The sequence below is a fragment of the Lepus europaeus genome, chromosome 6, assembly GCF_033115175.1.
Source record: "Lepus europaeus isolate LE1 chromosome 6, mLepTim1.pri, whole genome shotgun sequence".
Taxonomy (NCBI): Eukaryota; Metazoa; Chordata; class Mammalia; order Lagomorpha; family Leporidae; genus Lepus; species Lepus europaeus.
The window spans coordinates 62,415,493-62,430,590 of record NC_084832.1 but is presented as its reverse complement, the minus strand read 5'-3'; the positions used below and the strand labels follow the sequence as shown (position 1 = coordinate 62,430,590).

At 39.2% G+C, this 15,098-nt stretch overlaps 1 protein-coding gene across 1 annotated transcript in view; it reads left to right on the top strand.

The window, feature by feature from the left end:
• The first annotated feature begins 10,810 nt into the window (after positions 1-10,810).
• LOC133762097 (phosphatidylinositol 3,4,5-trisphosphate 3-phosphatase TPTE2-like) overlaps positions 10,811-15,098 on the top strand; it is a 110,750-nt gene continuing 106,462 nt past the window's right edge. The window contains exon 1 of the mRNA XM_062195171.1: positions 10,811-10,924. Coding sequence (XP_062051155.1) covers positions 10,811-10,924 — 114 coding nt within the window. The remainder of the gene's footprint in view (positions 10,925-15,098) is intronic.

Genomic DNA, 15,098 nt, shown 5'->3' with positions numbered 1-15,098 from the left:
ATATCCTGATAACTATAAAAACTGCTTTGCCAAGTAGTATGCATATGTAAAGGGTACAGAAATCTTGAGAAACTTACACAAAAATTATCTAATGTTTCTTTTCCAGTATGAACAAAGTGTTTCAAAGGACAAAACTGTACAATTTAGTAAGAGCCACTTTTCAGGAGTAGTATGAAGTTTCTCTATTTGAGGGACTTTGCTCATGTAATGAATCAAAGATTATTGATTGTTTATATCCAGACACAAACGGATAAAAATTCTGCATGAAATCCAATATTTGCCTTCAAAATCCATTAAATGTGCTTGCATCACAGGAGTGTGTGCACAGTGTTCCTTCTGCTCTCTTCTTATAGGACTTGGGATGCCACTCGAGCCAGTACAGATTTGCAGCAGAGTAGGGTTGGATGTGATGAATATCAATTCATGCCACATGCAATTGTGACCACCTCAACTCTAAACTGAATAATTTTCAAAATATTTTTTTCCTGGGAATAGGAAGGGAGCACACTGATAGTCCGGGAAGACACAGTTTAATAAAAGTAGAGATACTGCAGGGTCAAGGAAGAGTAGGGGAAGAAACAGCAGAGGAAATTCTTCCGGAACTAATGATTCACAGTGGACCTGCGTGGAGAGCGTGGGAGCCCAAGTTTGGGACATCAGCGGCAGAATCAACACACCAGCGCTGGAACGCGAGGTGAGCCGAACTTCAATAGCCCACGACACTGGCGGGCAAGCAGAAAGAGGAGACTAGAGGGAACGAGGCTTGAAACTCCATGGGGAAAAGTTCACCAGGCTAACTAGAAGAGAGAGAGAGAAAAAAAAGTGACTGATACGGACACGAGTTTCTCTCTCTCTGCTCACCCCTCAAAGGCTAGCAAGACAAAGAGCAGGCCATTTTGGACATACGTCATAAGCAGGGTGACCTCAGGTCTGCACCGGCCCTGAGCCTAGCAGAAAAACCTGACTCTGGGGGTGTGAAATAACAGGAGATTAGGATCTAACTTGGCAACCCAGTGGGAGACTGCAGGAGAATTGGAGCCCACACCAAGGGCAGCAGAGATTCCCTGTGTGGTCCTTGGGAAAGAGCTTCTGATCTCTGGCTCCTGTGGGTATATCATTCGCCTGCTAACTACCTCCAATTATGTTCAGCTGTGCGGAATTACTTCCCTTTTGAATAAAAAAAATTGAAAGAAAGAAAGAAAGAGAGCGATTTACCACGCCTAACCTGGGAGTGTCACCTTTGACACACCCTCAACCCTGGGGAACCAAACAGAGCTCTCAGGCCACACTCATCTCAAGCCTCTAAGGCTCCACTGAAAGCAGACAGTCAACTTAATATAGAGCCATAGTGTAACAAGAAATAACACCACAGTGAAGAAACCAAATATCTCCAACATGCCAAACAACAAACGCAAAAACCGAGGTAACAAGAACAAGGAAGACATTATGATGCCCCCAAATGAAAAAGACACCCCAACTCAAGATTATGAAGAGGATGAGATGGAAGAAATGCAAAAAGTGGATCTCAAAAAATTGATAAGAATATTAAGAAGTTGGCCGGCGCCGCGGCTCAATAGGCTAATCCTCCGCCTTGCGGCGCCGGCACGCCGGGTTCTGGTCCCGGTCGGGGCACCGATCCTGTCCCGGTTGCCCCTCTTCCTGGCCGGCTCTCTGCTGTGGCCAGGGAGTGCAGTGGAGGATGGCCCAGGTGCTTGGGCCCTGCGCCCGCATGGGAGACCAGGAGAGGCACCTGGCTCCTGGCTTCAGATCAGTGCGGTGCGCTGGCTGCAGCGTGCCTTCTGCGGCGGCCATTGGAGGATGAACCAACGGCAAAAGGAAGACCTTTCTCTCTGTCTCTCTCTCACTGTCCACTCTGCCTGTCAAAAAAAATAAATAAATAAATAATAAAAAAAGAATATTAAGAAGTTCTCAAAAACAAATTCTTGAACTACAGAAATCCTTAATGGACAAGATAGAAAATCTCTCTCGTGAAAATGAAATATTAAGGAGGAATCAAAATGAAATGAAACAACTAGTGGAACAAGAAACTGTGATAGTGACAAGAAATCATAATGAAATGAAGAACTCAACAGATCAAATGACAAACACATTAGAGAGCCTTAAAAACAGAATGGGCGAAGCAGAAGAGAGAATATCAGACTTAGAAGACAGAGAACAGGAAAGGAAACAGGCAAACCAAAGAAAAGAAGAAGAAATTAGAAATCTAAAAAATATTGTCAGGAATCTACAGGATACTATTAAAAAACCCAACATTTGGGTTCTAGGAGTTCCTGAAGGCATGGAGAGGGAGAAAAGATTAGAAGGCATTTTCAGTGAGATACTAGCAGAAAATTTCCCGGTTTGGAGAAGGAAAGAGACATCTTAGTACAGGAAGCTTATAGAACCCCTAATAAACATGACCAAAAGAGATCCTCACCACGACATGTTGTAATCAAACTCACCACAGTGAAACATAAAGAAAAGATCCTAAAATGTGCAAGAGAGTAATGTCAGATTACTCTCAGAGGATCTGCAATTAGACTCACAGCAGACTTCTCATCAGAAACCCTATAAGCTAGAAGGGAATGGTGAGAAATAGCCCAGGTACTAAGAGAGAAAAACTGCCAGCCCAGAATATTATATCCTGCAAAGCTCTCATTTGTGAGTGAAGGTGAAATTAAGACTTTTCATAGCAAACAGAAACTGAAAGAATTTGTTGCCACTCGTCCTGCCCTGCAAAAGATACTTAAAGATGTGTTTCACACAGAAACACAGAAACATGGTGATCAATATGAAAGAAGGTAAAGGAAGGAAACCTCACAGCATAAGATCACAGGAAGCTCAATTTCTCTTTGACATAGAATTAAAATCTGATTCTCTGTTAAATCAATGTGTTAAAGTAATCTATTATGTTCTCTTGATGTCTGGTAAATTCTAATTGTTCAAAAACAGCTGAATTTTTATTAAGAGCTATGGGTTATTTAAATATGTGCTTATTTTCAAAGATTTGAATAATCACCTTGTAACAATGATCAAATTTGGTCTATGTTATGTCATGATTTTAAGGAATCTTATTTCAACCAGATATTTTGGATTTTGATCCTTCTTGGCATTCTTGACAGGCATTCAAAAAATCAAAGTTTCAAACAATCTGGACTCTAAAATTTCCAGTAAATTTTGCACTTTGGTTTTTCCAGTTTGGGCCCAACTGAAAAAATCGAAGGACCTATGTCTCTCATCTTATAGAGACACCAACTAATCAGGCTATTTGGATTATATTAGAAGGACTGTCAAGATGTGACGTGGTACCAAATTTTAAGTTTCTATAATGGAAAATGCTATTAATACAAATGTTTGAGAATTAAAAAGTCTAATGATCTTGTGTTACTAGACATGATAGTTATCTTAATGAGAAAGCCCCAGAGGCCTAAAGGGTTAAATACTTGTAAAATCCTACAGGTGCTTTCAAAAATACTGTGAAGTAAGCAAGTGCCTCTTGTTGGTTGATGAGTTTATAATTTTAAACATGGCGACTTAAAGTTTTTTGTCATCCACAGTTATGTATGATGTGCTGCTCATAAAACTAAAGCGTTGTTGGTTCTGTGTTTAGGTGTCCTCCTATAGGTTCCTATGGACTTTTTCCAGCCACTTCTGTTGTATTCAGTACTTTGGGATGGCTCTGCAAACAGATGAAGCCAATAATGTATTAACAGTACCAACTGAGAGAAAGTATGGTTAACTGAGGTTACTAAAAACAAAAAGCCATTCAAATCAATTGGCAATCTACAAAAAGAGTTAAAGATTTTAAAAGTTATTATTAAAGTTGCTATATTGGTCTATTATGCTATGTTATATGTGTGTACATATTGTATGTCCACATGGGAAAATTTTATTAAGAGTTTTATTTTAAATGGCTTATAGATAAGATTGTCCATAAATTTAAGCTGCTAAAATTAATCAAAGATACATTTTAATTTGTGTGACCTGAATCTGTGTATCATATGTTTTAAACTTGTTGGTAGAAAGAAACTAAAAACATTTTATATGGTTGTGCTTAAGTTTACTGGTTAAACAAACTACACCGTGTTAGATATTTAAGAGGTGTTTCCAAATACATGATTCTTACAATTTATAGAAGGCATTGGACCTTCTGGTAGATGGTTTTTTTTTAAGTTGTTATCTAATGGTTGAAACTATTTGCTAAGTATTCATGTCATATTGCTATTGTCAGCAAGCATTCTAGGACTTGCTCCCTCATTTCTCTATTCTAAGCCCAACTTCTTCTTTCATTTCTCTATTCTCCTCAAGGTAGGAAACTAATTCTATTATAAAGGAATCTGTAGGATGCACAATTTAATCTTTAGACCTTATAAAAGAGATGGCTAACAATTTTCTGTAATAGCGTAGCCAAAATAAGAGCTTAAATAGTGACCTCATAGCTAGATTTACATCGCCATCAGCGAAGTATACAGTAAGTAGAAAAAACCTCCCTTTCAGACCAAAGTGAAAGAAAGTTTTAAAGTGAGAATATAATTTTCCTCATGGGCATTTCCTCATGTCTACCTTAGAAAAACTACTACAGAACATGCCTGTGACTATAGACTTGTAGTTCAGGCCACCGAAGATTAGAGATGGGACTTGGGCACTCCCTTGACTTGCATCCTCTGGTCTGCTTTAATACAAACCAGGAGGAAAAGAAAGCTAGGCATCAGAAGCAATGGGTGGCAGGCCTATTAATGGCTGATCTGTACAGTGATCTGTCCTCAAGGAGACCCAACAGGCCAGTCCACTGCAGTGGCTTTTAATGTGGTAAGCCTGGGCTTCAGCAGAAGTCAGCTTGTGAAGAGCCCTGGCAGCTCTGCCAAGAGCTGGATCACTGGAAATGGACCTGCCCTGGAGTCGAAGGATGCCCAGGTCAGAGCCACAGATCTTATTGGCTCTAAGCTGAAAAGCCCTTCACTCAGCCCAACTTCCAAAGTGACCACTGCAGCTGAGGGGATGGTCAAGTAGGGTCAGCAACATTGCAGGCAGAACTGTAAATTTCTTGTTAGAGATGCCCCCTGCCTTTACCTGGCCAGCTCTCCTCCCAGGCCAGTCAAGTAATGAAAGTCAACAGAGTGCCTTCCCCTAGGAGGTTCACACCTCCCTTAGGATATACCCCATGTGAAGAGATAGATAGGTCTGGGCCTCTTAACTTACAAGGCCTAAAGCCCACCAGATGATTATCAAGCCCCTTCTATCAGGTTCTGTTTGCCTCTCAGTCAGAAAACTTAATTGTAGCTAAGACAGCACCTTTCTTAGCTCCTCTAATAATGACTCTGTCCTTTGTTCTAGGCCCTGTCTAGCACACTTGGGCCTCATTCCTTCGTAATCATAACTTCTACTCTACCACCAATGGCTCTACTCCCAACCTGTGTGTACTGATGGTCCTCTTCCCCACTTAATGCTGTATAATTGTGCAAACCTGGTAAATGCCACTCTTAGGATCATTGGTTACTATCCTCACTCTGTCTTTTATGAACTTGTCTAAATATGATCAGAGTCGGCAAACTTGGAAGGCTTCCATAGCCTTGGCAACTCATGATGAGAGCCTAGGGTGGTAACTGGCGCCATAAACTAGAGTGTCAATATGTTGGGTCAACAACAGGAGTCACTGTGCACTTGCTCCTCATGTGGGATCTCTGTCCTTAATGTGCTGTACATTGTGATGTAATGCTATAACTAGTACTCAAACAGTATGTTTCAGTTTGTGTTTCTATGCGGGTGCAAACTGTTGAAATGTTTATACTAAATTGATCTTCTGTATATAAAGAGAATTGAAAATGAATCTTGATGTGAATGGAAGGGGAGAGGGAGCAGGAGAGGGGATGGTTGCGGGTGGGAGGGAAGTTGTGGGAGGGGGAAGCCATTGTAATCCATAAGCTGTACACTGGAAATTTATATTCATTAAATAAAAGTTAAAAAAAAACAAAATATTTTTTCCTTTTGGGTTGTAGCTGTGTTGGTATCATTTTTTTCATCCTCATAGAACAAAACTCCAAAGTAGAGCACTTCTAGATTCAGGAATGAGTTCCACATACAGGTAAAGGTTCTTTGGAATAATAACCTTCAAATACAATTAATAAATGCTTTTTCATAAAAGATGTCTTGACTGAGTTAGAGGCATGTGTAAATGGGAGTCAAGTTATTCTTAGCTGTCTTCATTAACATTTACTGAATCTGATTGCTTCTCAGCCTTTTGGCTATGATCTAGTGCATTAACATTTACTGAATCTTACAACTTCTGTCCTACATATAGCTGTGTCAATCAATTTTAAAGTAGCTGAGCCTCCAGAAATTGTGTCTTAGATTGGCACAGGTTGATGGTTGTTCCTAAGTAGATCAGTACTTATTAATGGCCTTCCATATCTTGATTCAAGGTACTGAGCATACTCATATTAAACTTCACAGGGAGTACATTATCACCACTGTTTGGATCTGTTTTTAATTCTTTGTAACTTAGAATACGGTCCTCTGGCATGAACCTTGAGAATCATACAATAGTTGAGTTTCATGTAGTTTTAAAATAATCACATTGAGTAAATACAATGAAGAATGGTGACTTAGGATTTTCCAGTTTATTATAAATTGAGTTTATAACAGTTGGCAAAAGAATTGCCATTATACCTTACATACAGGTATTGAAAGTTAAGGTGTTTTTATTGGATTTATATTATATCTATACCTGATATTTTGTATGAAAGCTGTATTGAACCAGAAGAAAAATGCATATTTGTCATAGTATTTGGGGGAGATTTTAAAAAGACATGGTTAAAGGAAAAATGGTTATTTTCATGGTATAATTGATACCAGAAAGTAATTTCAGAGGATAATCCCTGTGGATTCTTTCCTTTATTCCTCTATATGATGCTCTAGGAACTGTACCCTTTAAATAGGCAGCACTCTACCCCTGATAATACACTTAGAGGCACAAGGAGGAGACTTTAGTAGAATTTTTTTTTATCTTTTTGTTTCTATCAGGAATTTCAAGGACAGCATGGGCTTTGGGCACAGCAGTTACGATGCCACTTGGGACACCCACATCCTAAAAGAGCACCTGGATTCAAGTCCCAGCTCAGCTCCTGATTCCAGCCTCCTATTTGTGCACAGCCTGGAGGCAGCAGGTGATGGGTCCCTGCAACCCACTTGGGAAATCAGATCTGAATCAGGCTCCCAGCTTCAGCTTTCCCCAGCCATGTCTGTGTTAAAGAGTAGAGGCATGGACTAGCAGATGGGCAATCTCTTGTCTCTCTGCCTTTAAATAAATAATTTTTAAAAATTTTAGGGCATGCTGTTGTGGTACAGCACATTAAGCCACAGCTTGAAGTGCCACCATCTCATATTGGAGTGCTGGTTCAAGTTCTTGCTATACCTCTTCCTATCCAGCTTCCTACTAATGTGCCTGAGAAGGCAGCAGAAGATGTTTCAAGGATCTGGGGCCCTGCCACCCATGTTGTTAAAGATATAAAACAAAAAAGTTATCACTGCTATGTAGTAAAACATCTTTTTTTTTAACACCATGGTTTTTGTGAGTTTTTTGAAGATTAATATATACATATAAAAACCATGTAGAATTTAGTAAAACACAAATCAGCTTAATACATGTGAGTTATATAGAACTTAAAAAAAAAACAGGAAAAAAAGCTGAGATTACATATGCTGTTCTTTTTTCCAAAATGTGTTATGGATGTGATGTTTTCTTCCCATCTCTGGTTAAGGATTGACATCTCTCATCTCCCCTCTAGGGACCTGTAGCAACAGAGTTCCTAAACCAGAATCAATCAAAAGAGCAAACAAGTACAACAGCAGAAGTAATTTCTTGATCACTTACTCGAGGGAGAAATCTCACTTTTACCTAATCATATACAATTGGACAGTTGAGCAAATCAATAAAAACTCTGTCTCAATATCATGAAATATTTGTGATGAACGCATAAAATTCAGAGATAAAAATCTAGCTGCTGAAAAGATCTGTAAAACTGAAATTGATTTTCACTTATCCATCCTTTCTATATTTATTAAGTTCTCTTAGTCTCATAGCCCACTAACTATATGTGTTAATAAACATAAACTGGCTGGCGCCATGGCTCATTTGGTTAATCCTGCACCTGTAGTGCTGGCATCTCATATGGGCACCAGGTTCTAATCCCAGTTGCTCCTCTTCCAGTCCAGCTCTCTGCTGTGCCCAGGAAGGCAGTGGAGGATGGCCCATGTGCTTGGGCACCTGCACCCGCTTGGGAGGCCATGAGGAAGCACCTGGCTCCTGGCTTCAGATCGGTGTAGCACTGGCCGTGGTGGCCATTTAGGGGGTGAACCAATGGAAGGAAGACATTTCTCTGTCTCTCTCTCACTGTCTAACTCTACCTGTCAAATAAAAAAATATATATATATATATATATATATAAACTGTCTTTTCTGTAAAGTTGCAATTCTACATATTTCTGTAGCCTTTCAAAATTATAGTGGGACACTTTTGAAAAGCAAAGTGTTAACACTCTGGCCTCAGAATCAGCCCTTAAGGCATTTGGATCTGGCTAAAAAGCCCATGAGAGTATTTCAGGCATGGAAAGCCAAGACACTCTGGCAAAAAAATGACCTAAATGAAAGATCTTTGTGAGTGAGATCCCAGTGGAAAGAACAGGTCATCAAAAAAAAAAAAAAAGATACTTTTCTCTGAAGGGAGGAGAGAACTTCCCCTTTGACTATGACCTTGTCTAAATAAGATCAGAGTCAGCGAATTCAAAAGGCCTCCATAGCCTTGGCAACTCATGACGACAGCCTAGGGGGATTACTGATGCCATAAACAAGAGTGTCAATTTGTTAAGTCAACAACAGGAGTCACTGTGCACTTACTCCTCATGTAGGATCTCTGTCCTTAATGGGTTGTACATTGTGAATTAATACTATAACTAGAACTGAAACAGTATTTTACATTTTGTATTTCTGTGTGGGTGCAAACTGTTGAAAGCTTTACTTAATATATGCTAAATTGATCTTCTGTATATAAAGATAATTGAAAATGAATCTTGATGTGAATGGAAGGGGAGAGGGAGCAGGAGATGGGAGAGTTGCAGGCGGGAGGGAAGTTATGGGGGAAAGCCATTGTAAACCATAAGCTGTACTTTGGAAATTTATATTCATTAAATAAAAGTTAAAAAAAAAGATTTTGTTGCACTCACCTATGGAGTTAAGGAGAAATAATACTTTAGTATTTCAAATTTGAGTAAATATTCCTTAAATATTAAGTAATATATGTTAGGGCTTCAAAATTTCTGCAAAAATGTATATTGAGAGGGATGGAGGGAATGAGAAGAACTGAATATGTTCCTAAATCTGTATATATGAAATACATGAAACTTGTATAACTTAAATAAAAAGTTTTTCAAAAATGCAAAAAAAATTATTTTTACATGTTTGAAAGACAGAGTGACAAAAGGGAGAGACAGATGCAGAGAGATCTTCTATCCACTGGTTCATTCCCCAAATGCCCATAACACACAGAGCTGCCCCTGGCTGAAGCCAAGGGCCAGGACCACATCTGAATCTCCTTGGTCTCCCTGGTGGGTGGCAGGGATCTCAAGTACATGAGCCACTATCTGCTGCATCCCAGGTGTATTACAGGAAGCTGGATTGGAAGCAGAATAGTCAGGATGTAATGGGGCACCCTGATGAGATGCTTGTGTCCCAAGCAATGACTTAATCTGCTATGCCAGAACTCCTGTCCCCATACATACAAACAAATTTAACAGATAAAAACACAACGTATTATCAAACTTTTGATGCAAGACCAAGGCATTGACTTCACGGACCTAGAGTTCTGAATATTCTTTCTTATGTGATCTCTGCCTCTTATTTAGAATTTTGTTTCCTTTCTTTAGCGTAGAATAAGAATTTCTGAATATTCTGTGTTCACAATCCTCTTACAGCTTTTCTAACTATATTTTATTTGTCTCATCCAACATTTAGCTAAATGGCATTTTTTTCTTTAGTCAGTTTTCCTGAGTCCTCCAAAACATTCAATGCAGTCTTCTATAGAGATAATCCTCCTTCTTTTTCTATTCTTACTATATCAATCTATATAATAGTTACAATGACAAGCATAAGTGGCATAAGAAGATTTGGGGAAAACACAAGGGTCTCAGTAAGCATCAGTGTAGTTGGTGGGAACAGAAGTGTGTAGAAAAATGGAGAGGCCAGAAGCCACTAGTGATGACCTTGAGTGGGCAACACTACAGGAAAGCATCCAGGAATCTACTGAGTAGGTTAGGAGAAGTCCACCAGTAAGAACAGTTGCTATTGTACTCAACAACATGTTTGAATAAATGTATATGTTTATACCCCAACATAAGAAAGGGCTCTAAATTCTTAGGGTACTAGGAGAGATTCATAGCTGCTACTTTTCCAGTAGGTTTCTAATCCTTATTGTAACATATTAATCATAATAGTTCTCACTACACTCTCATATATAGGTGTTATTCTATGCATTTGACATGGATGAACTCATTTGATCTTTCCAGCCATCCTAGTAGGATATTTCTGAATTATTTGCATTTTACAGATGAGGTACTGAGACACAAAGAAAGTGACTTGCCCAGAGTTACAGAGCCAAGAAATGTTCAGTGGTCAAGTGGGCGTAGAATGCAGCCCATCTTGACTCCACAGCCAGAGTTGTGAACTATTTTATATGGTATTTTTTCTGTTATATCCTCCACCTTCTGGAACTTAGCAAACAAATGATTGATAAATATCTGAATCCCTCCAGCACCAAATGATGCCTTTTCTTACAGAAAAAGGTCGGCTGTTTATTGTCATGGAATATTGTGATGGAGGGGATCTCATGAGAAGGATCAGCAGACAGCGGGGAGTGTTATTTAGTGAAGATCAGGTAAAATCATTTCTAATTTGCTGTTTAATCTATATGTGGAGAGGAAGGATTACATTTAAAATGTCATAAATTTGAAACATGAAACAGTGGATCAATATTCTTGGTAAATTCAGACCAAAACATGTTTGCAGCTGAACTTGAATTCTACCTTTTCTGAGCAATGAGATCTTCTTGAGAAAAGATAGTCTCTTTGGACAGTCTCACTTAGGATGCGTCTGAGATAAATCTTGCTGGCTTAAAAAGCATCTGACTATGGATGCTCCTTAGCCATTTGAAATGTGACATATTTATAGCTTCACTGTTTCCTTTTATCATTTGGCACTCTGTTTTAAAATAGCTATCTTACTCTGCTAGAGAAGATGGAAGATCTTAGCAATGTCTATTTAATTTTAGTGGCTGTTAAGAGAGGAGAAAGGGTGAAGATGGATGGCTTTAGTATCCATTTGCTCTTTGCACAAACACATTTTTCTTCTATACTTCAAGCCTCCTTTGGGACCCATTTGGGCATTGTATTCATGAAGGAGATGTGTGTATGTATGTGTGTGTGTGGTGAGGAATCTGAATTAAGTCCCATGCCGTTGATAGGTGAGGCCATTGCCTCAAGTAGTAGCACAGGTGAGGTGAATAGTTACCATTTTCTCTTGGCAATTTGTGTCTTTTTTCTACTTTACCATCTAAGAGTTTCAGGCCCATATAATTCCTTCATAGAGTTTAAATTGAGTAATTCAGATGTATGAATGATTATAAAGTCAATATCTCTAATCTCCACAAATTTAATTATTATCTTTATGCTCATATACATTATATATTAAATTGTTTACCTGTAGAAACCTTCCTTTTTTCTTTCTAGGTATTCTTTTGCTACATTTTGTAAAAATGCTTTTTAAAATTTATTTACTTTTAAAAAATTTTTTAAAAAGTATTTATTTATTTGAAAGACAGAGTTATAAGGGGAGGTAGAATGAGAGAGGGAGAAAGGTCTTCCATTTGCTAGTTCCCTCCCCAAATGACAGCAACAGCCAGAGCTGGGCCAATCTGAAGCCAGGAGCCAGGAGCTTCTTCTGGGTCTCCCATGCAGGTGCAGGGGTGCAAGGACTTGGGCCATCTTTTACTGCTTTCCCAGGCCATAGCAGACAGCAGGATTGGAAGTGGAGCAGCTGGGACTTGAACTGGCACCCATATGAGATACTGGGCACTGCGGGCAGGGGTTTTAACCTACTGCACCACAGCTCTGACCCCTAAAAATGCTTTTGCGAGGGCTCCAAGATGGTGGAATAGGAAGGGAGTTCACTGATAGTCCAAGAAAAGATAGTTTAGTAAAAGTGGAGATAGTGAATTCTCAGGGAAGAGTTAGGGAAAAAACTGCAGAGGGAACTCTTCTGGAATTAGAGGGACACAGTGGATCTACGTGGAGGACACAGGCACCCATGGCTCAGGAGCCCATCTGCTGAGAATCTTCTCCTTTGCACCAGCGCTGAAAAGAGAGGTGAGGTGAAACCACAGTAGCCTGAGCCACTGACAGAAGGGGCAGTAAGAGCTTAGAGGGAACGAGGCTTGAAACCCCATGGAGGAAAGTACACCAGCCTAACTAGAGGAGAGAAAAAAAAAGGGATGGTACAGACACAATTCTCTCTCCACACGCCTTACAGAGGCACGTGAGGCAATAGAGCAGGCACCATTTTGGAGATACGTAACATCTGCGCCAGCTCTGGGCTGTGCTCGAGTTCAACCAGGCAGAAGAACCTGACTCTGGTTGGGAGTAATAACAGGAGACTAAGACCTAGTGAATGTGTGGAGATTGTGAACTGAGACTGTAAAAAAAAATTGAGGGTGTGTGCGAGAACTCATGGTATGGCAGAGATGTGAGTAGTCTTGGTGTGAGATATCACAAACTTGGTAGCCTTGGCTACCCAGAGAGAAAGATCCTTTGTGTGGTCCTTGGGACAGAGCAGAAGAATATTATAACCACTGGGGCTAGTGCTCAGGCACTGATTGCCATCAAGGAGAAGAGCTCAGCTGAGTGGAATTACTTCCCTTCTGAATAATTAAAAAAAAGTGGGAGAGGAGATTTACAATGCCAAACCTGGGTGTGTCACTTTTGGCACACCCTTTATCATGAAGAACTGAACAGAGCTCTCTGGCCACACCCACCACAAGCCTCTAGAGATTCACCAAAAGCAGACAGTCCGCTTAATCAAGAGTCATAATATAATGAGCCACCACAGGGGAAAAATAAAAGAAGAAACCAAAGAATATCTCCATAATGCCAAACAACAAATGCAAAAACCGAAGAAACAAGAACAAGGAAGACATCAAGATGCTCCCAAATGAACATGACACTCCAATAAAAGATTATGAAGATGATGAGATAGAAGAAATGCAAGATACGGAATTCAAAAAATTTATTCTGAGAACATTTAGAAATTCTCAAAAAAAAAATGCATGAACTACAGAAATCCTTACTGGACAGGATCGAAAATCTCTCTCGTGAAAATGAAATATTAAGGAGGAATCAAAATGAAATGAGGAATTTAGTAGAATATGAAATTGAGATATTGCAGAGAAATCAAAATGAAATGAAGAATTCAATAGAACAAATGACAAACACATTTGAGAGCCTTAAAAACAGAATCAGTGAGGTAGAAGAGAGAATATTGGACTTAGAAGACAGAGCACAGGAAGTAGACAGTCAAACCAAAGAAAAGAAGAAGAAATTAGAAATCTAAAAAAATATTGTTGGGAATCTACAGCATACTATTAAGAAACCCAACATTCGGGTTCTAGAAGTTCCTGAAGGCATGGAGAGAGAAAAAGGATTAGAAGGCCTTTTTAGTGAGATACTAGCAGAAAACTTCCAGGGTTTGGAGAAGGACAGACATCTAAGTACAGGAAGCACATAGAACCCCCAATAAACATGACCAAAAGAGCTCCTCACCATGATAATCAAACTCACCACAGTGAAACATAAAGATAAGATTATAAAATGTGCAAGCGAGAAACATCAGATTACTCTCAGAGGATCTCCAATTAGACTCACAGCAGACTTATCAGAAACCCTACATGCTAGGAGGGAATGGTGAAATATAGCCCAAGTACTAAGAGGAAAAAACTTCCAGCCCAGAATATTATATCCTGCAGAGCTCTCATTTGTGAATGAAGGTGAAATAAGGACCTTTCTTAGCAAACAGAAATTGAAAGAATTTGTCACCACTTGTCCAACCCTGCAAAAGATGCTTAAAGATGTGTTACATACAGAAATACAGCCATCAATACAAAAGAAGGTAAAGTAAGAAAACCTCCCAGTAAAAGATCACAGGAAGTTCAAAACATATATTAGAAATATCTTTAGAAAAATGGCAGGGAAAAGTCACTACTTACCAATAGTCATATTGAATGTAAATGGCCTCAACTCTCCAGTTAGAAGACACAGACTGGCTGAATGGATTAAGAAGCAAAACCCATCTATTTGCTGCTTACAAGAAACACATCTTTCCAACAAAGATGGCTGCAGACTGAAAGTGAAAGGTTGGAAAAAGATATTCCATGCCAAAGAAACCAAAAAAAGCTGGCGTAGCCATCTTAATATCAGACAAAATAAACTTTAACACAAAAACTGTTAAAAGAGACAATGAGGGGCACTATATAATGATTAAGGGATCAATTCTACAGGAAGATGCAACTATTTTAAACGTTTATACACCTAATTATAGGGCACAGGTTTATTTAAAAGATATGTTAAGGAACTTAAAGGGAGACTTAGACTACAATAGTATTGGGGGACTTCAATACTTGATTTTCATCAATAGATCAATAGGATGGGAGATCAACAAGGAAACAGCAGATTTAATGGCCACTATAGACCAAATGGATCTAACAGATATCTAAGGAACTTTTCATCCTACACTTAAAGAATACACATTCTTCTCAGCAGTACATGGAAGCTACTCTAGGATTGATTACATACTAGGCCATAAAGCAACTCTCAACAAATTCAAAAGAATCAAAATCATATCATGCATCTTCTCAGACCACCATGGAATGAAGCTGGAAATTAGCAACTCAGGAATCCATAGGGCATGTGCAAACACATGCAGACTGAACAACATGCTGCTGAATGAACAGTGGGTCATAAGAGAAATCAAAAACTTTCTGGAGGTAAATGAAGATAACACAA